This window comes from Sycon ciliatum, chromosome 6, assembly GCF_964019385.1.
Source record: "Sycon ciliatum chromosome 6, ocSycCili1.1, whole genome shotgun sequence".
Classification (NCBI taxonomy): domain Eukaryota; kingdom Metazoa; phylum Porifera; class Calcarea; order Leucosolenida; family Sycettidae; genus Sycon; species Sycon ciliatum.
In genome coordinates this window covers 12,033,013-12,055,800 of record NC_088648.1, presented here as the reverse complement: position 1 = coordinate 12,055,800, position 22,788 = coordinate 12,033,013, and the positions used below count along the sequence as shown (strand labels likewise).

The 22,788-nt window shown below is 49.5% G+C and overlaps 2 protein-coding genes across 2 annotated transcripts in view; one reads left to right on the top strand and one right to left on the bottom strand.

The window, feature by feature from the left end:
* Positions 1-520: 520 nt before the first annotated feature.
* On the bottom strand, positions 521-1,933 carry LOC135820051 (vitellogenin-2-like). Its single transcript, XM_065333355.1, has 3 exons — positions 1,761-1,933; positions 1,033-1,176; positions 521-845 (listed from the first exon to the last, which is right to left on the bottom strand). Exons 1-3 carry the CDS (start codon positions 1,931-1,933, stop codon positions 521-523), a joined length of 642 nt encoding a protein of 213 aa, XP_065189427.1.
* Positions 1,934-22,258: 20,325 nt separating this feature from the next.
* Positions 22,259-22,788, top strand: part of LOC135819390 (MAP kinase-activating death domain protein-like) — a 44,075-nt gene continuing 43,545 nt past the window's right edge. Inside the window, exon 1 of the mRNA XM_065332593.1 lies at positions 22,259-22,788. This exon is cut by the window's right edge and continues 998 nt beyond it. The gene's annotated coding sequence lies outside the window, so the exon portion shown is untranslated.

Sequence of the window (22,788 nt, the reverse complement as noted above, 5' to 3'; positions counted from 1 at the left end):
CATCACGTGACCCTCTTCACAACAAATCCCAGTAGTTGACTCGGGTGCAATGTTATCGCATGAGATGATTGTTTAGTAACCGGTGGTGTCAGTGGACATTATAGCATAACTTTTAGATTCTTGGTCCTTTTTTGTTTTCTATAAATCCCAGTAGTATTCAGATTATTACCTTCCCACGGTATATCAGAAAGAATTTCGTTCCATGGACATGCACTTTGGGTGATACTAACAACCTCACTTCGAATATTCACGCATGATTTTCTTCACATTTTTTACACAGATACTATGCACTGTTGCCAAGAAACTCAGTGCTGTCAAACAATTACCAGCCTTGACTGAAGAAGCGGCTGGATGAACTAACTCCCAACACTTTCCCTCAATAATTTCAAAACTGCACTGACACTGTTGTCATCTTATTCAAAACTGCCGCTTCACACTATTACCATTTAGTTCATACCTAATCTGTATCAAGCTATCACTAGCTATTCTTGCATTTTCACCAAATATTTCACTACCTCAATTAAGTGCTGCTTCTGCTGCATTTCTTTCTGCTGCTTTTGCTGCTTTCACTGCTTTTTCTGCTTTCCATGCTGCCTTTCATGCTGCCTTTGCTGCGTTTCGTGCTGCTTTTGCTGCTTTTCGTGCTGCTTCCGCTGCTTTTCGTGCTGCTTCCGCTGCTTTTCATGCTGCTTTTCATGCTGCTTTTCATGCTGCTTCCGCTGCTTTTCGTGCTGCTTTTGCTGCTTCCGCTGCTTTTTGTGCTGCTTTCGCTGCTTTTCGTGCTGCTTTTCGTGCTGCTTTGCATGCTGCTGTTCATGCTGCTTTTGCTGCTTCCGCTGCTTTTGCTGCGTTTCGTACTGCTTTTGCTGCTTTTCATGCTGCTACCGCTGCTTTTCGTGCTGCTTCTGCTGCTTTTCGTGCTGCTTTAGCTGCTTTTCATGCTGCTATTGCTGCTTTTCGTGCTGCTTTCGCTGCTTTACATGCTGCTGTTCATGCTGCTTTTGCTGCGTTTCGTGCTGCTTTTGCTGCTACCGCTGCTTTTCGTGCTGCTTTTGCTGCTTCCGCTGCTTTTGCTGCTTTTCGTGCTGCTTTTGCTGCTTTCGCTGCTTTTTGTGCTGCTTTTCATGCTGCTTTCGCTGCTTTACATGCTGCTGTTCATGCTGCTTCCGCTGCTTTTTATGCTGCGTTTCGTGCTGCTTTAGCTGCTTTTCATGCTGCTACCGCTGCTTTTCGTGCTGCTTTCGCTGCTTTACATGCTGCTGTTCATGCAGCTTTTGCTGCTTCCGCTGCTTTTTATGCTGCTTTTGCTGCGTTTCGTGCTGCTTTTGCTGCTACCGCTGCTTTTCGTGCTGCTTTTGCTGCTACCGCTGCTTTTGCTGCTTCCGCTGCTTTTGCTGCTTTTCGTGCTGCTTCCGCTGCTTTTCGTGCTGCTTTAGCTGCTTTTCATGCTGCTTTTGCTGCTTTTCGTGCTGCTTTCGCTGCTTTACATGCTGCTGTTCATGCTGCTTTTGCTGCGTTTCGTGCTGCTTTTGCTGCTACCGCTGCTTTTCGTGCTGCTTTTGCTGCTTCCGCTGCTTTTGCTGCTTTTCGTGCTGCTTTTGCTGCTTTCGCTGCTTTTTGTGCTGCTTTTCATGCTGCTTTCGCTGCTTTACATGCTGCTGTTCATGCTGCTTCCGCTGCTTTTTATGCTGCGTTTCGTGCTGCTTTAGCTGCTTTTCATGCTGCTACCGCTGCTTTTCGTGCTGCTTTCGCTGCTTTACATGCTGCTGTTCATGCAGCTTTTGCTGCTTCCGCTGCTTTTTATGCTGCTTTTGCTGCTACCGCTGCTTTTCGTGCTGCTTTTGCTGCTACCGCTGCTTTTGCTGCTTTTGCTGCTTTTGCTGCTTTTCGTGCTGCTTTCGCTGTTTTTTGTGCTGCTTTCGCTGCTTTTCATGCTGCTTTCGCTGCTTTACATGCTGCTGTTCATGCTGCTTCCGCTGCTTTTTATGCTGCGCTTCGTGCTGCTTTTGCTGCTTTTCATGCTGCTACCGCTGCTTTTCGTGCTGCTTTTGCTGCTTCCGCTGCTTTTCGTGCTGCTTTCGCTGCTTTTCATGCTGCTTTTGCTGCTTTTCATGCTGCTTTTTGTGCTGCTTTCGCTGCTTTTTGTGCTGCTTTCGCTGCTTTTCGTGCTGCTTTTGCTGCTTTCGCTGCTTTACATGCTGCTGTTCATGCTGCTGTTCATGCTGCTTCCGCTGCTTTTGCTGCGGTTCGTGCTGCTTTTCATGCTGCTTTTGCTGCGTTTCGTGCTGCTTTTGCTGCCACCGCTGCGTTTCATGCTGCTTTTGCTGCTGTTCATGCTGCTTTTGCTGCGTTTCGTGCTGCTTTTGCAGCTACCGCTGCTTTTCGTCCTGCTTTTCATGCTGCTTTTGCTGCCTCCGCTGCTTTTGCTGCTCCTCCTCTCACTGTCACCCAACACCACCATCATTATCACCATCACCATCACCACCACCACCACCACCACCACCATCATCACCATCACCACCACATCACCACCACCATCACCACCACCACCACCACCACCACCACCACCACCACCACCACCATCATCATAATCATCACTTCCATGACCACCGCCGCCACCGCCATCATCCTCACTTTCATCAGCAAACCTCCCACTCCATCGCCAAGACCTCCTCTACTGCCAGCTGCAACATATCGTCCAAATGCACAAGGGATGTGGTCAGCATAACCTTGGCAGCTTGTCCATCACAAGCACAATACTAAACATGTCAGTGGATTAGTCAACGCTTCAGTAGCATATCCTTCCGGTGGTCTTGTGCAGATCAACCAGCATATCCTGCAACGAGTTAACCAGCACTGCCGTACCATACCCTGCAATGGGACAACCAGCACGGCCATACCATACCCTGCAATGGGACAACCAGCACGGCCGTACCATACCCTGCAATGGGACAACCAGCACGGCCATACCATACCCTGCAATGGGACAACCAGCACGGCCGTACCATACCCTGCAATGGGACAACCAGCACTGCCGTACCATACCCTGCAATGGGACAACCAGCACGGCCGTACCATACCCTGCAATGGGATGACCAGCACGGCCGTACCATACCCTGCAATGGGACAACCAGCACGGCCATACCATACTCTGCAATGGGACAACCAGCACGGCCATACCATACCCTGCAATGGGACAACCAGTACGGCCGTACCATACCCTGCAATGGGACAACCAGCACTGCCGTACCATACCCTGCAATAGGACAACCAGCACGACCGTACCAAACCCTGCAATGGGACAACCAGCACGGCCGTACCATACCCTGCAATGGGACAACCAGCACGGCCGTACCATACCCTGCAATGGGACAACCAGCACTGCCGTACCATACCCTGCAATGGGACAACCAGCACTGCCGTACCATACCCTGCAATGGGACAACCAGCACGACCGTACCATACCGTGCAATGGGACAACCAGCACGGCCGTACCATACCCTGCAATGGGACAACCAGCACGGCCGTACTATACCCTGCAATGGGACAATCAGCACGGCCGTACCATACCCTGCAATGGGACAACCAGCACTACCGTACCATACCCTGCAATGGGACAACCAGCATGGCCGTACCATACCCTGCAATGGGACAATCAGCACGGCCGTACCATACCCTGCAATGGGACAACCAGCACTGCCGTACCATACCCTGCAATGGGACAACCAGCACGGCCGTACCATACCCTGCAATGGGACAACCAGTGCTATGCTGCTACCAGCATTAGCGGACGTAATCAGCAACGCTAAGCTACTATGAGCATCACCGGCAGGTCAGCCGGTGCTACGTCGCAGTCAGCGTTCTACCAGCGCTACGCTACTAACAGCAAAAGCAGGTCAATAAGTGCTACGCTACGTACAGTGTCAGTGGGACAACTGATGCTTTGCTACTACCAGCACCAGTTGGGTCATCATCCAGTGCTATAATATTACCAGTATCAGCAAGTCAACACACTCTAAGCTTCTACCAGCATCGGTGGGCCAACCAGCGCTTTGCAACTACCAAAATCAGTGGATCAGCCAGAGACTTGGTTCTGCCACCATCAGGAGGTCATTGAGCACGACGCTGTTACAAGCACTGGCGATTCAGCTAACACTATGATAGTATGTGCAATGGCAGGTCAACTAAACCTACGTTACAACAAGCGTCAGCTGATCAACTAGTGCCATGCTGCTGACGGCATCAGTCAGTTGACTAGCTCTACTCAATTGCCTAAACCGGCATCATCATTGGTGGGTGAACTATCGCAAGGCTAATACCAGCATCAGCAGATCAACGAGAGGTATGCTGTTGTAAGCATCGGCGGTTCAACACCCACCACTCTACAACCAGTATCCGTAGATCACCCAGCGCTACGTTGATACCAGCATAGGTGGGTCAAGTATACCTCTGCAATTGCAATCATTGGCAGGTCAACCAGTACTATGCAATTGCAATCATTGGCAGGTCAACCAGTACTACGCAATTAATAGCACCAGCAGGTCAGGCAGCGCTACGTGGCTTCCATCACCCGTGATGCAACAACGAGCATCGACTAGTCCACCAATGCTCTGCTGCTACAAGCATATGTGATTCAACTAACATAGGTGGTTCAACTAGCATCTGTGATTCAACTAGCATAGGTGGGTCAACTAATGCTTCACTACAATGACATTGGTAGGTCAACCAGCTCTACGCTACTGCCAACATCGGTGGGTCAACTAGTGCTCGATTCTATCAACCATGATCTACAGATCAACGAGCGTCTTGTTATTATCAACATCAGTTCAAGCAGCCAGAATCCGTTACCAACATTGGCTAGTCAGCCAGCGCTATGCTACCGCTCGCATCGGTAGGCCAAATACGCTCTGCTACCGACAGAAGCATTGATCCAGCCAGCACCAAACTACAACCCGTGTCTGCAGGTCTACCAGCACTATGCTACAGCCAACATCGGTAGGTCTACCGGCGCTATGCTACAGCCAACATCGGTAGGTCTACCGGCGCTATGCTACAGCCAACATCGGTAGGTTAACTGGTGGTATGCTACAGCCAACATTTGCCAGGTCAAACAGTGCTATGTTACAGCCAAAATCAGCAGGTCAAACAGCGCTATGCCTCTGCCGGCATCGGCAGGTCAAACAGCGCTACGCTACAGCCAACATCGGCAGGTCAAACAGCGCTATGCTACAGCAAACATCGGCAGGTCAACTCGCGTTATGCTACAGCCAACAACGGCAGGTCAAACAGCGCTATGCTACAACCACCATTTGCAGGTCAAATAGCGCTATGCTGCAGTGGCAGGTCAAATAGCGCTATGCTACAGCCAGCATAGGCAGGTCAAACAGCGCTAACCTTCAGCCACCATCAGCAGGTCAAACAGTGCTATGCTACAACCAATATCGGCAGGTCAAACAGCGCAATGCTTCTGCCAACCTCGGCAGGTCAAAGAGCGCTATGCCTCTGCCGACATCGGCAAGTGAAACCGCGCTATACTACAGCCAGCATCGGCAGCCCAAACAGCGCTATGCCACAGACAACATAGGCAGGTCAAACAGTGCTATGCTACGACCAAAATTGGCAGGCCAAACAGCGCTATGCAACATCAAGCATCGGCAGGTCAAACAGCGCTATTCTTCAGCCATCATCGACAGGTCAAACAGCGTTATGCTACAGCCAATATCGGCAGGCCCAACAGCGCTACGCTACAGCCAACATCAGCAGGTCAAACAGCACGATGCTACGGCCACCGTCAGCAAGTCAAACAGCCCTATGCTCAAGCCAGCACCGGCAGGTCAAACAGCGCTATGCTAGAGACAACATGGGCAGGTCAAACAGCGCTATGCTACGACCAAAATCGGCAGGTCAAACAGCGCTATGCTACAGCCAGCATAGGCAGGTCAAACAACACTATTCTTCAGCCAGTATCGGCAGGTCAACCAGCGCTATGCTTCAGCCGAAATTGGCAAATCACGCAGCGCTATGCTACAGCCAACATCGGCAGGTCAAAAGTGCTATGCTACAACCCGCATCGGCGGGTCAAACAGCGCTTTGCTACAGCCAAAATTGGCACGTCACGCAGCGCAATGCTACAGCCAGCATCGGCAGGTCAATCAGCTCTATGCTACAGCCACCATTGGCAGATCAAACAGCGCTATGCCACAGCCAGCATCGGAAGATCAAACTGTGCTATGCTACAGCCAACATCGGCAGGTCAAACAGCGCTATGCTACTGCCAACTTCGGCAGGTTAAACAGCGCTATGCTACAACCAAAATTAGCAGGTCAAACAGTGTTATGCAACAGCCAAATTTGGCAGGTCAAAAAGCGCTATGGTACAGCCCGCATCGGCAGGTCAAACAGCGCTATGCTACAGCAAACATCGGCGAATCAAACAACGCTATGCTACAGCGAACATCGGCGAATCAAACAGCGCTATACTACAGCCAACATCGGCAGGTCAAACAGCGCTATGCTACTGCCAACATCGGCAGGTCAACTTGCGTTATGCTACAACCAACATTTGCAGATCAACTAGCGCTATGCTACAACCACCATTTGCAGGTCAAATAGTGCTATGCTGCAGTGGCAGGTCAAACAGCGCTATGCTACAGCCAGCATAAGCAGGTCCAACAGCGCTATGCAACGGCAAGCATCGGCAGATCAAACAGCGCTATTCTTCAGTCACCATCGGCAGGTAAAATAGCGCTATGCTACAGCCAATATCGGCAGGTCAAACAGCGCTATTCCTCTGCCAACATCGGCAGGTCAAACAGCGCTATGCCTCTGCCAACATTGCCAGGTCAAACAGCGCTATGTTACAGCCAAAATCAGCAGGTCAAACAGCGCTATGCCTCTGCCAGCATCGGCAGGTCAACCAGCGCAACGCTACAACCAACATCGGCAGGTCAAACAGCACTATGCCACAGCCAACATCGGCAGGTCAACTCGCGTTATGCTACGGCCAACAATTGCAGATCAACTAGCGCTATGCTACAACCACCATTTGCAGGTCAAATAGCGCTATGCTGCTGTGGCAGGTCAAATAGCGCTATGCTGCAGCCAAACTCGGCAGGTCAAACAGCGCTATGCCTCTCCTAACATCGGCAGACCAAACAGCACTACGCTGCAGCCCGCATCGGCAGGTCAAACAGCGCTATGCTTCAGCCAAATTGGGACGTCACGCAGCGCTGTGCTACAGCCAGCATCGGCACATCACATAGCGCTATGCTGCAGCAAGCATCGGCACGTCAAACAGCACCATGCCTCTGCCAACATCAGCAGGCCAAACAGCGCTATGCTGCAGCCCGCATCGGCAGGTCAAACAGCGCTATGCTTCAGCCAAATTGGCACGTCCCGCAGTGCTATGCTACAGCCAGCATTGGCACGTCACATAGCGCTATGCTTCAGCCAACATTGGCAGGTCAAACAGCGCTACGCTACAGCCAACATCGGCAGGTCAAACAGCGCTATGCTACAGCTAACATCGGCAGATCCAACAGCGCTATGCTGCAGCCAGCATAGGCAGATCAAACAGCGCTATGCAACGGCAAGCATCGGCAGGTCAAACAGCGCAATGCTACAGCCAACGTCGGCAGGTCAAACAGCGCTATGCTACAGCCAATATCGGCAGGTCCAGCGGCGCTATGCTGCAGCCAACAACGGGAGGTCAAACAGCACTATGCTACAGCCAGCATAGGCAGGTCAAACGGCGCTATGCAATGGCAGGCATCGGCAGGTCAAACAGCTCTATTCTTCAGCCACCATCGGCAGGTCAAACAGCGCTATGCTACACCCAACATCGGCAGGTCAAACAGCGCTATGCCTCTGCCAACATCGGCTGGTCAAACAGCGATATGCTACAGCCAACATCGCCAGGCCAATCAGCGCTATGCTACAGCCAACATCGGCAGGCCAATCAGCGCTATGCTACAGCCAACATCGGCAGGTCAAACAGCGCTATGCTACAGCCAGCATCGGCAGGTCAAGCAGCGCTATGCTACAGCCAGCATAGGCAGGTCAAACGATGCTGTTCTTCAGCCAGTATCGGCAAGTCAACCAGCGCTATGCTTCAGCCAAAATTGGCAAATCACGCAGCGCTATGCTACAGCCAACATAGGCAGGTCAAAAGCGCTATGCTACAACCCACATCGGCGGGTCAAACAGCGCTATGCTACAGCTAAAATTGGCACGTTACGCAGCGCAATGCTACCGCCAGCATCGGCAGGTCAATCAGCGCTATGCTACAGCGAACATCGGCAAATCAAACAGCGCTATGCTACAGCCACCATTGGCAGATCAAACAGCGCTATGCCACAGCCAGCATCGAAAGATCAAACTGTGCTATGCTACAGCCAACATCGGCAGGTCAAACAGCGCTATGCTACAACCAAAATTGGCAGGTCAAACAGTGCTAAGCTACAGCCAAATTTGGCAGGTCAAGAAGCGCTATGGTACAGCCCGCATCGGCAGGTCAAACAGCGCTATGCTTCAGCCAAAATTGGCAAGTCAAACAGCACTATCTTTCAGCCAACATCGGCACGTCACGCAGCGCTATGCTACATCGGCAGGTCAAACAGCGCTATGCTACTGCCAACTTCGGCAGGTCAAACAGCGCTATGCTTCAGCCAACATCGGCAGGTCAAACAGCTCTATGCTACAACCAAAATCGGCAGGTCAAAAGGCGCTTTGCTACAACCCGTATCGGCGGGTCAAACAAAGCTATGCTCCAGCCAAAATTGGCACGTCACGCAGCGCTATGCTACAGCAGCCAGCATCGGCAGGTCAATCAGCGCTATGCTACAGCAAACATCGGCGAATCAAACAACGCTATGCTACAGCGAACATCGGCGAATCAAACAGCGCTATACTACAGCCAACATCGGCAGGTCAAACAGCGCTATGCTACTGCCAACATCGGCGGGTCAACTTGCGTTATGCTACAACCAACATTTGCAGATCAACTAGCGCTATGCTACAACCACCATTTGCAGGTCAAATAGTGCTATGCTGCAGTGGCAGGTCAAACAGCACTATGGTTCAGCCAGCATAAGCAGGTCAAACAGCGTTATGCAGCGGCAAGCATCGGCAGGTCAAACAGCGCTATTCTGCAGCCACCATCGGCAGGTCAAATAGCGCTATGCTACAGCCAAAATCAGCAGGTCAAACAGCGCTATGCCTCTGCCAGCATCGGCAGGTTAAACAGCGCAACGCTACAACCAACATCGGACGGTCAAACAGCGCTATGCTACAGCCAACATCGGCAGGTCAACTCGCGTTATGCTACAGCCAACAATTGCAGATCAACTAGCGCTATGCTACAACCACCATTTGCAGGTCAAACAGCGCTATGCTGCTGTGGCAGGTCAAATAGCGCTATGCTGCAGCTAAAATCGGCAGGTCAAACAGCGCTATGCCTCTGCCAACATCGGCAGACCAAACAGCACTATGCTGCAGCCCCCATCGGGAGGTCAAACAGCGCTATGCTTCAGCCAAATAGAAACGTCACGCAGCGCTGTGCTACAGCCAGCATCGGCACATCACATAGCGCTATGCTGCAGCAAGCATCGGCAGGTCAAACAGTACCATGCCTCTGCCAACATCGGCAGGCCAAACAGCGCTATGCTGCAGCCCGCATCGGCAGGACAAACAGCGCTATGCTGCAGCCAAATTGGCACGTCACGCAGCGCTATGCTACAGCCAGCATCGACACGTCACATAGCGCTATGCTGCAGCAAACTTCAGCGGGTCAAACAGCGCTCTGCCTCTCTCTGCCAACATCGGTAGGCCAAACAGCGCTATGCTGCAGCCCGCATCGGCAGGTCAAACAGCGCTATGCTTCAGCCAAATTGGCACGTCACGCAGTGCTATGCTACAGCCAGCATTGGCACGTCACATAGCGCTATGCTTCAGCCAACATTGGCAGGTCAAACAGCGCTATGCTACAGCCAACATCGGCGGGTCAAACATAGCTATGCTACAGCCAGCATCGGCAAGTCAAACAGCGCTATGCTACAGCCAACATCGGCAAGTCAAACAGCGCTATGCTACAGCCAACATCGACAGGTCAAACATCGCTATGCTACAGCCAACATCGGCGGGTAAAACAGCGCTCTGCTACAGCCAACATCGGCAGGCCAAACAGCGCTATGCTACAGCCAACATCGGGGGGTCAAACAGCGCTATGCTACAGCCAACATCGGCAGGTCAAACAGCGCTATGCTACAGCCAACATCGGCGGGTCAAACAGCGCTATGCTACAGCCAACATCGGCAGGTCAAACAGCGCTATGCTACAGCCAACATCGGCAAGTCAAACAGCGCTATGCTACAGCCAACATCGACAGGTCAAACATCGCTAAGCTACAGCCAACATCGGCGGGTCAAACAGCGCTATGCTACAGCCAGCATCGGCAAGTCAAACAGCGCTAAGCTACAACCAACATCGGCAAGTCAAATAGCGCTATGCTACAGCCAACATCGGCAAGTCAAACAGTGCTATGCTACAGCCAACATCGGCGGGTCAAACATCGCTATGCTACAGCCAACATCGGCGGGTCAAACAGCGCTATGCTACAGCCAGCATCGACAGCCAGTGGACTAGCACTATGTTTATGTCACCTTCACTGGTACTCATTCTACTGCCACGGAAATCGGCTTGTTATTCAAGTTAAGTACCACGCATAGGATTCTACTTATGCTGGTGTCTGTGTTGCAAGCTTGCTCTTATTTTGGGGTTTGGGTTTTCACGAGCTGTCAGCTGGAATGTGGGTTTGGTGGGTTGGTGATTGATACAATACGGATAAATTTTGAGCCGAAATAATCTATGCCAATTGCAGTGCACTTTGAAACTGTTGGATTATTTCATGTTCTTTCTTTGTCCCTTTGTGTTTGCTACCTTCCCGTCAGTCCCATGTACCTGACTGCTGGTCACTTTAGTGTATCCTCTGTAATCAAATCATGTCCCTCATACTTACAATGGCTTCTTTCATCCAACTATCTTTAGGATATTGCACGTGTTGATGCAATTCGCTGGTGATGTTTCTTGCCAAGTCTACCATGAAATACTCACCATATTTGTTTGTTTTTCTCCTCCTTCCCAGCAGCTGTCTCAACTGGCAAGAGATGATACAGCTGGCAAGTGCTGTATAGTTTCCGCCATCAGCCAATCAGCCTGCGCCTACGCTACTGCCAGTGTGACCAGTGGTAGGGCAACCAGCTACTACCAGCATCAGTGTGTCATCGCTAGTCTATTCGTCAGTGGGCGGTTGACCAGCGCTATGTGGCTACTAGCATCAGGTTAACCAGTGCTAGGCCAAAGCAAGCCTGCACCAGCAGTTCAGCCAGTGCCACACTACAGCCAGCATCGGCAGGAAGACGACCAGCACTACGCTGCAGCCAACATTGGCGGGAGGAGGATCAGCGCTACGCTGCAGCCAACATCAGCAGCAAGTGAACAAGAGCCATGTTACACCTTCATTGGTACCCATTCTCCTGGCAGTGTAAAGCATACACGTTACAAGTTAAGTGCAATGTGTTGTCTTCTATTGATACTGGTGTCTGTGTCTTGTTTTTGATTTGGGGTTTGGGTTTTCACGGTCTTCCAACTGGAATGTGGGTTTGGTGGGTTGGTGATTGATACAAAATGGATAAATTCTGAGCCGGAATAATCTATGCCAATTGCAGTGCACTTTGAAACTGTTGGATTATTTCATGTTCTTTCTTTGTCCCTTTGTGTTTGCTACCTTCCCATCAGTCCCATGTACCTGTCTGCAGGCCACTTTAGTGTATTCTCTGTTGTCAAATTCTCTGCCCTTCACACAATCCAGTGACTTCAGCCCTCCATCTTCTTTCTTCTAGGGTATTTCCATTTTCTGAGTGGGTGGGCTTGCTTGTGGCATTAGCAAAACTGCTCCAGATCTCTTGCTTAAAATATTCTTTGTCTTTGCTTGTTTCCTCAGCCGATATCATCTCAACTGCCAGTGGTATGGCTTCTACCAATACTCCACCAGCAGCACGCAACCATCTTCAGTTCGCGCCTTGTGACTACGGCTCATCAGGCCGGCCGGGGTGGGGTTATCCAGAGAAGCAACCCTACCCCGGCAATACCTACCCAGGTAATTACGATGTGTACTAAGTAGTAGACCGGCTCAGTTTGGACGGTTGCTGTATTGCAGGAACACGCCATGGCAGGCAATTTCAATGTTCTCCATTTTCTTTTTGTAGTCATACCCACGTGTGATTGCTGGGCTGTAGATTGGATACCTTTATGCACGTATGTATGTCTATTCGGGAAATCCCCTCATGTAGGCTGACCACTGTGTGAAGGGTTGTGATGGTATGCACTCACGGTACTCGCTAACAAACTGTAAAAACATTTATTATTTATTGTCAACCTTCCCGCAATGCCGTTCTATTTGAGTGTTTTGATGCAGTCGAAGGAATGCGCCTGAAGGTTTGCCGGCAGTGTCCACCGCTATCAGCATGGAGTCACCAGCACCTGCCTGCCACTGATGCCCCTGGGTTGGCAGAGAAAGGAGGCAAAGGAAATGATTCTGGCCATTCTAACAAGGAGTATTCTTGAAGTGTTAGTGGTGCGCTTTCGCCATGAAAAGATGGCCAGAATCCATCCTTGCTCCATTCTTGCCAAAAAAATGGAACGGAACACCTGTCACTATGAGGGAAATATAGCGGGATGGGCAATAAAATTATTTATCTTGAAAATTACAGACAAAAGTCTTCAAAATTAACGAAAAGACTATGCACAGCACTCGGACACGAAAAAGTGTTCGGTAGGGGGAGACCTATCGCCAAATTTTTCGGGTTTCTGGCTAATTTTTCGCTACCAATTAAAATGTATGGTGTACATTTAAAATGTGTGAAGTGCATAGAAACGGGATGGCCTGCATCTAAACTATATGGTGCATAGGATTTGTACATGGCACATTGAAATGTATGCAACCCATTGAGAATGCATACGGCCCATTTGGAATGTATACAGCCCATTCAAAAAGTATGCAGTCCATTCATAAAGTACGCAACCCATTGAGAATGAATGCGGGTCATTTGGAATGAATGTAGCCCATTCAAAATGTATATAGCCCATTCATATAGTATGCAACCCATTGAGAATGTATGCAGCCCCTTTTGAATGTATGCGGCCCATTCGGAATGTATGCAGTCCATTCATAAAGTACGCAACCCATTGAGAATGTATGCGGCGCATTTGGAAAGTATGCGGCCCATTCGGAATGTATGCAACCCATTTAGAATGAATGCGGCCCATTTGGAATGAATGCAGCCCATTCAAAATGTATATAGCCCATTCATATAGTATGCAACCCATTGAGAATGTATGCAGCCCATTTGGAATGTATGCGGCATATTCAGAAAGTATGCGGCCCATTCGGAATGTACGCAACCCATTTAGAATGTATGCGCCCCATTCGGAATGAATGCAGCCCATTCAAAATGTACAATGTATGTAGCCCATATAGTATGCAACCCATTGAGAATGTATGCAGCCCCTTTTGAATGTATGCAGCCCTTTCGGAATGTATGCGGCGCATTCAGAAAGTATGCGGCCCATTCGGAATGTATGCAACCCATTCAAAATGTACATGTATATGTACATGTACATGTATGTACATGTAACGCAACCCATTGAGAATGTATGTGGCCAATTTGCAATGTATGCGGTCCATTCGGAAAGTATGCGGCCCCTTCAAAATATAGACAATAGTGTAGTAAAACCAACAGAGTGATATCCCACGTACCGTATTTTCCGCAGTATAAGCCGTACTTTGAACACTAAAAATTCACCCCAAAAAGTGGGGGGGGGGGTGCGGCTTATACTCCGATGATTAAATGAACGGTGGTAAATAGGGTAGATAGTGTTTCGTGGCAAAAAATGGGGATGTGGCTTATGCTCTGTAAAATACGGTAATTGTTTGCATCATGCAGTGCTGCGCAGTACAGTGTATGCATCATAACTAGTTCCCATTGGAAGTATTCCGAGTTGGTCGACTGTTATGTTTTTGTGTTTTTTGTTGTTTTTTTTTGGGGGGGGGCACATGATGTAGGATTTAGGCAGTATGAGAAGGCCTATGAGCACTATGACAAATGGTCAGTTCACCATAGGAAGCCTGTGTGCACAGGAAGCTGACCGTCGAACCACAGCCCCTTTAATATGTACAATACTGGTCTTGCTTTGTAGGAAAGCCACGGTTTGGCGATGAGTATGTCGTGTAGGAGTACCCAACTCACCGTAGGATGATTTTTCGAGTTTGAACCACCATACATATGCATGCGCACATGCACGGACACACACGCACACAATCACAAAAAAATTGAGAAGCTGTTTTGCCTGTGACTTTTCAGAACTGAAGCGATCATCAGACAACATAATGCACTTCAAGTTCTAGTGGATCCGGGAGCTTATTTCCTTTTTTGTTTAATTAAAAATCACTCTGCACTCTGTTTGAACTGCCCCTGGGTAACGTTAGAGATATATTATACGAGTACCTACCCAAAGGGTATGCTTACCATGCAACTTAAGGGTTGCTGCAAATCTTTCCGACTCTGGTGTTAAACCTATGCCGACAGTGCAACAACAAGGCACAAAACTGACAAGGATATTGAGACATTCAACGAGCTGACACCTAGTTCCAACACATCTATCTCGTTACCTTGGTGGACTGTTAGTCATAACTAGTAACGTATAGGTCCTTTTCCCTACACATATTACTATTGGCTCAACATCCGAATTTTCATTCGTTAAGTTGTTTTAAAATTTAAAAGTGGTCTTACAGTAAGTGGTATAGATCATGTTTTGCCAGGGGATTTCACGCACAATGTACATGCACAGTCATGTGTCATTACTCAGAACTTGGTAGTATTCTGTTGGCTGAGGATTACATTGAGTGGAACAGTTGGAGATCATGATTGTAGATCTACCGTAAGCAAAATCTTGTCATTCGCCCTCTTTGTGTTATCAAGAGCACTGCATCTCCACTTACAATGTAGGAACGGGCCCCCAGGGCTGGGGTGACAGGTATGGCCTTGGTCATACCAATTTCTACCAACTCACTAAGAAGCCCACCTGTTGCTAGAGGAACTAACTTATTAGATAACCCAATATTAGTACAGTGTTACTACTATTAGATAAACCTTGTTATAACAAACAACAGGTAGGAACTAATAAATTACTTACTTCAGTAGACCGTGAAACAACCAGGCATGATCATGCAGCATGAAGATAGAGATAGTGATGCGTCCTCCCATCGGATGTTGAACTGACTTGGCAGCACGGTACATGTAAATCAGATTGGCTCTCTGAGTAGCTGACCCATCAGGAGCTGGCTCCAGGCCTGCCTGCCTCCATATTATCATTGCCTCTTGCATGCCTCAAGTTGGTGCACCTGACATGAAGCCGAGGAACTGATCAGTGGGGGCGGGGCAGGTCAGCTACAGGTTCGATCATTTACCCATGCCCATTGTGTTGTAAGTTTCTGTCGCACCCGGTGTATGCGTACAATCCCTGGCCGCACTATGGAGCTATTTAAGTAGCTCCATAGTGCGGCCAGGGATTCGTTGCCTACATGTATGTCCTCAGATCTCAAGTCGAGCTTCGCAGTTCATTTTCGTTGTCTGTTCCCTCAGTTCTCTTTGCTTGCTTGTATTGCCGAGGGAACATAATTACTCTGGTTTGTATTCGTGGATTGGATCCCTTTGTTGCATGGGCCACGCGTACTTTACTACACACACCGGTGAGGCGGGTGCAAGCCTACAGTACTGCCGGTCGCCGAAGAACTGTGCATGTGTGTGTGTGGGGGGGGGGGGGGGGGGCAGACTGTTTTATTGTTTTGCGACTTCGGCGATACTTGAAGGCTTTAAGTGTCACCATGTATACATCGGCTGCGCCGCGAAGCTAAGTTCTAACCTGGCCGTTCTTCGGCGCCCGGCAGTACTGTAGCGGAGTTGAGCTCCCTTAGCCGCAGGCTAGACTCAGACCCGGCTGGCATTGTGGCACCGCCCAGGGCCTGGAACACCCTCACCGAGTCTCCCGCCAGTCCCCGATACATACAGTAGGGAGGTTCTGCTATACGTGAAACGTAGAGAAATCACGTAGAGAGCAGGTGTCTGGGTTAGAGTCTACGGCTTCGCGTGTTTTGGCTCCAGATTTCTACGCAGAGATGGGGTTCTCTACGTTATGGCACATGCAGAGAAAATGCGTACGGATTTGCTGGGTATCGATCAACTGCATGCAGAAAACTGCCAAATATGGAAGGGAAATTCCCAGTACACATTCCACGTGACGTCTCTAGGTGAAACGTAGAGCAGAACAGCATTTCTTTGCGTTACGGGAACGCGAAGAAAGTTCGCGTGATTCTTTGCGTCGCGTTCCCAAAACGTAGAGCAGAACCTCCCTAATAACATGTGCATGTACATGATCTACACATTGTGTCATGCTGGAGGACTGAAAAACTGTTATAAACGTGTTTTAAATGGTTGGCAAGCCTGCATAGTATGTTAGTACGGTACATGACTCTGCCTTGTTACCAGCTGTTATCCTCACACGTGTGCACTTTTTTGGGGAGGAGCAATGTGGATCTACATGACATTGTATATGTACATAGTACAGTAGACTAGTAGTGCAGTAGACTAGTAGTGCAGTACTCGTGACACGAGAAATAACTGTATGGAGCGCCTCGAAGACTCTCCTCTTCGTCAAGCCAGACCTGTTCAACCTGGCCCACAGTGTCTTTGCAGGGACTGGCGTTGACGTGGTCACGGATGGAGCACGCTACCTGGGTGCCGCTATAGGGACACCTGATTTCATCGCTGGCTATACAGCTGGGAAAGTTCAAGACTGGCAGCAGGAGCTTATGCGACGGTCCGAGATTGCCACTACCGGACCTCATGCGGCGTATGCCGCCTTCACACACGAATTGCGTGGTCGATGGACATATCTCCTTCGTACACTGGAGTTCTCAGCTGAACAGCTGCAGTACAGTACCTGGATGACACGGTCACGGAGCACTTCTTTCCGGCTCTGACAGGGAAACGCACGTTCATGGCGGATGACCTCTCTCTTCTGCGGCTACCTTGTCGGCTCGATGGAATTGGTCTGCCATACTTCAAAGAAATCGCTACCTCCCAACTGCAGGCTTCCCAAGTCATCACGTGCAGCCAGGTTGACGAGATCATCCACCACGATAGAGAGTGGCAGCATCATTCCTGCGACTTTGTGGATCAGCTAGCCCGATGTGAGAGAGCATCTGCTGCCAAGTCCTCCAAGAAAGCTAGTGCTGCCTCTTTCGCTGCTCTCCGAGAAGCTGCGGACCGCCCCTTGGCTCGTCGTATGGATGAGCTGTCCCGCAAAGGCCCCTCTTCCTGGCTCACTGCTCTTCCTCTCAAGGAACCATGGTTTCCACCTCTCGAAGCAGGAGTTCAGGGACGGCCTTGCATTGCGGCCCTGACTGGCCTCTCCTCGATGTCCCCACGAAGTGTGCCTGCAGAGTTCTGTTCTCCACTGCTCATGCCATGTGTTGCCCCCGGGGTGGCTTCCCTACAATCCGCCATAACGAAGTCCGTGACATGGTAAGGGAGCTACTCACGGAGGTCTGCCTCGCAGTGGCAATCGAGCCTCAGCTAGCCCCACTCTCTGGAGAGGTGTTAACTGCTGCAACACCGCCGAGGATGCCCGCGCTGATGTCCGTGCCCGTGGCTTTTGGACGTTCACGTCTTCCATCCTGATGCGGCGTCCTACTCGGCCCAACCACTGGATGCCCTTCTGCTTCAGCACGAGCGCCAGAAGAAGCTGCAGTACGGAGAGCGAATCCTCAATGTGCATTGTGGCACATTCAGCCCGCTGGTGTTTTCAACTTCTGGTGTTGCCTCCCCTGAATGTGAAAGGTTCTTTAAAAGCGCCTCTGTGGCTTGCTTGCCAGGGCTCAGATTCCAGCATGCCCTATGCACACCATGTTGCATATGTGCGCTGCAGGCTGTCTTTCATGCTGCTCCGGTCCGCTGTCATGTGTATCCGTGGGTCTCGGTCGGCATACCATCGTCCAGCTAACGAGCTCAGGGAGCTGGCGGTGGTTGAAAGCCGGATCTAAACCAGTTGTGTTTTAGTGTAAAACTCTCGCCACTCAGGAGACATAATTTTCGACACCTGTGTACTAATATTATTATTATTAAATTAAAGGGGAAGTCCGGTGAAAAATTTAAATTTCACAGTCCGTAGAGTTTGGGTCGCTGAGTCGAATGGTCTTTGTCCGAGGAGGCTGCGGCCTATAGTTCGTCAGATACGCCCAATCGAACATGTGCGAATTTGAGCGCGCATCACCCAGATCCAGGTGATGACGTCACAGCGTGCAGCCAGGTAGCCACACCATCTAGTCGTGTACGAAATGGCCATATTCGGAGCGCGTTCGATTGGGGAACCGTTTGTCGCAGCTTCTTCGGACCAAGACCATTCGATTCAGTGTTACAAACACTACGTACCCTGTGATTTTCAGCTCGCTAAACCTCGAGGTTATACCGTATTTTAGCCGTTTCCGAGTTGGACTTTTTCCGTCAGCATGCAATGGCCTCTGCTGACTACGGCTCTAGCAATGCGCGGCGTGCATGCTAGCTGTAGTCAGTGGTAGTGCAGTCAACAAACTCATCACACACGGAACTACTCCAGCTGCACTGCCGTGCTGGGCTAGTACATGTATCTACAACAAGACTCGAGACACAAGACTCAGAAAACTAGTCAACACACGGACTAGTCATGTAGATCTACATGATTGTACATGTACTACACTCGCATCAGTCGTCCAGTCATGTAGTCAGAGAACGTGCGTTTCTCCTTGCCGGTGCCGGTGGTTGTGCTTTGAGAAAGAAAATTTTAGTTTTCCGCTCCAGTCCCGCCTCATTATTTTATGCTACAGCGATGAGTGCACAACCGTGACAAGTGACAAAACAGCGAACAGCTCCAGGACCTAGAACTTTCAGATTCCATAGCGTTGCGAGCGAAGAGTCGTGCCCGTGGTTCAAAGAGCCTGCACTGTTCTCCAATTGAGTAGTCCGAAATATGCCAAGTTCGCACCAAAACATCACCATGTGGCAGGCTACTGGAGTCTAAGTGAATCGGTATGGAACAACATTTAGAGCACTCGCATCACTCTTCTCCATTTTGGCGACCCTGCTCTCCAGCGATCTGATAATTATATCAGCCTCGTCTGCAATAGCTGCTGCTTCTTCATCAGTCGGAAACTCAGTAGCGCTCACTCTTGACCGGCCCGCGCGGCCATTTCTTCAGCTGAATACCGAGGTTCTCAGCCCCAGACCAAACTCATGAAGGTCAGCCATGGCTGCATCCTCACTCTCACAAGGAGTTAGGTCTTCGGGGTCGCTTGCACCACCTAATATCAGTCGCCAAATCATTTGAAATAGCACTGACACCATTGCTTTCACGCACTCCTTTTGACCTAGCTGCACGCTATGACGTTGCGGAGGGTGTGGCGCGGCCGCATGACGTCATGGCGCAGCCCCCGAAACTCAGTTTTTCAAACGGAAATATCTCGAGAACGCTTTGTCGGAGACACGTGGGACCAACACCATTCGACTCAGCGCCCGAAACTCTACCGACCCTGAAATTTAAATTTTTCACCGGACTTCCCCTTTAATCATCATCTTCCTATCATACCCCGGCCCTGGTTTCTCATCACGGCTTTTGCCCGTAAATTTTTTAAAAGAGGCTGCATGCACCACTGGCACTGTGACTGGTTACGCGATGGTAGATCTACGCCTGTAGTTTTTGTACGAGTACATCTACGTCCATGATTAATCGATTGTACGTACGAGTCCTACATGTCACGTGTGCATTCTTTTTAAGGTGGCAGGCTACCTTCGGCGCCTGCCGATAACATACATGCATTCAAATGTCTGTAATATTGGCATCCCTCATTATTTTTGCACCAAATTTTCTACACATGCTGGTCAGATAATAAAGAACACTTGAACAACCACCACACATGCATTTTGACTTGGAGAACAGGATGCTGGACACACCAAACAAGAATATCGCAAAAATGCGGTCAACAAATTTTTGGTACAAGTTTTCTGCAAGGATTTTAGCAATAGCCAGATACTTATGTTACATAATGAGTGTTCTTGCTCAGTACTAGATGCTCACGAAGAGATTTATGCTTCTAGATGTAAAGAATCTGGCTGACACACACATAAAGAAATCACGTAAAGAACGCGCCGTTGGTCCAATTATCTTTCTGTGCCCATACGTCAGTAGATGTGACAAAATCTTCAAAAGTAGAGACGTGAGCACCTTGCAAATTTGACGTAGATATGAATACATATATAGTTTACTGGATTTGGACATACCAAACTGGAGATATGGTGTACCAAAGGTCACACGGTACCCCCCAAAAAGGGCAACTTTTAGCACTCAAAACCCACCAGGACAGTACGTAACGCCTTCCGTCTCTTTGGCCTTGTCTGCATAACCCTTTTTGAAATCCCTTCGAATCACCATCGCCAATGTAGGATGTGTAGCGAAGGCCATTGAGAGCCTCAGATCGATTCCAAATCTTCACTACTGCTGCAGTCTCCATGGCTGGTGTTGAGACATTGGTGTTGATGTCGCAGCTGTCAGCATGTGCAGCCTTCCAGGTGGCAAACTCCGCTGCCGTGACTGTCTTCGTGTCGCGTTTGTTGTCCCAAACCTTGCAATGGTTGCAATGCTTCGATAACACCTCCACATCCACCACCTTGAGTGTGTCGTACGCAATTCCTGTTTGGACACCAAACACAGAAGAGTACCCACGCCGCATCCATGTGCCGTCAGTGCTTACGCCACGTGTGACGGATGGTCAGATCCACTCGCTTGCCGCATAGCCAGTAACTCTGCAGCATGGTGCCGCATGCTATTTGTCCCAACTTCAACTGCTGCATCATGCAATGCTGAACAGTGAGACTGGAACGACCGTCCGTACATGGGCTCAGGCATATCCATGATGGCACAGAACATCCTCAGTGCTTCTCTTCCCTTGCCAATCATCCGCATGGCCATTGCTGAACGTCTGTTCACATCATAAAATCGCATTGGTGTATGTTTTTCAGCAAGGCGGCCCTCAAATACATGCCCACAATGATCGCAGGTAAGCTCAAGAATTGGGGCTGGGCCATATCGAGTCGACTCCTGGACGAGCAATGACCCAGTCTTGCAGTTGGCACAGACACATGATGAGCCAAGAAGACGTGTCAGGGATGGCAAGTGGACGATTCTGCTACCACTGTTGTGCTCGTCCGAACTGTCATCATCATCATCATCATCATCAGACTCGTCGCAGGACATAACCTCATCGCTTGAATCACCAGTACAAGAATCAGATGCCACGGAAGATTGATTTGCAACATCCTCAGATGCTGCGACGAATACGTCCAAATCACCATCTTCAGTTGTGGGCTCTTCACGAGCCAAGACAGTCCTTTTCCGCGGGGGAAGGCACTTCTTTGGCCTGCTGAGAACCCTGCTCTTGCGTTTGTTACCCATGGCAGATGATCCACCACGGCTTACGTCTCCAGCAATGTCAAAACAAAACTGACAAGGCTTGATGAAACAAAGCTACAACAATTATTTGCTTTGCATGCTGACACTTCGCTGACAAAATTTATGAATTTTTGATGTCAGCTGACTGTCTACCACGCGTACGTCATGAAGGGCAGCCATTTTGGAAATGATTGCCACGGCAACGGATCACAGAGGAGGCCCGCTAGCTCGCGTCAAAAAATTAGAGCGCTACGATCGAAATTGATGAAAATAGCGCAAAAATGACTTTGGTGAAAATTTTAATTGTTTTTGCAATTTCATGCAATTTATTTCATATTCAATTTTGTAATTGTCGCACTTACAATCCACTATAACTCCGGAGCCACTGGACCGATTGACCCAAAATTTAAAATTCTAATGCTTTGTGGCTACCCCAATCAGAAAAGTATCACAGTTAACCTCAAATCAAAAATTCGATTTTTCCCAATTCTGAAGGTAGCCTGCCACCTTAAGTTTTTATCATCGTACATTCTCTACCTGTGTACCGCTTGATGCTCCGTACCCGGGTACGCGGGTTCAACAGCTGCATGCACGATGCACATGCATGAAGAAAAATAATTTTTCAAATCACGGGGCGGACATAATCTCGGAAATACGTGTCTGGATTAGTGTTGCTCAGAAGAGAGCCTTCTTATTTTCTTCACCTCTTCAGTTTGTGTCAAACTTTGGCCTTGGCTCACCTCGAAATGCTCCTAGCTACTGCACTGCTGAGCACTAGCACTAGTGCACTGATGAGTAGACTCGACGACGTCAATTATTTTCATCTGTGACCAGAGCTTGCAGAGTTGAATGATTCTTGCAAATATTTTCCTCCACATATTTCGGTGCAGCAGTCGCTACCTAGTAGATCTACTTGGTGTTAGAACGCTACGTCTTCGGCAGTGAGCGATTTCGAATTAATTTCCTGTATCGTGAGATGGTGGAGAGTGCCCGTGGCCCGGGATACTCCGCGAGTTGCTGTTCGGTGTGCTGACTCGGCAACTCTAGAAAGAAAGCACATATTTATTCGAGAATTCCCGTGTTCTGTGTAGCGCTTTCATTGGCCTGCCGTGTGGTAGGTAGCTCTCGAGTAGTGCGTTCAGCTCCCTATCAGGTAATTAGCGCGTTCAGCATGGAGCGGAGGTAGCAGACGCAT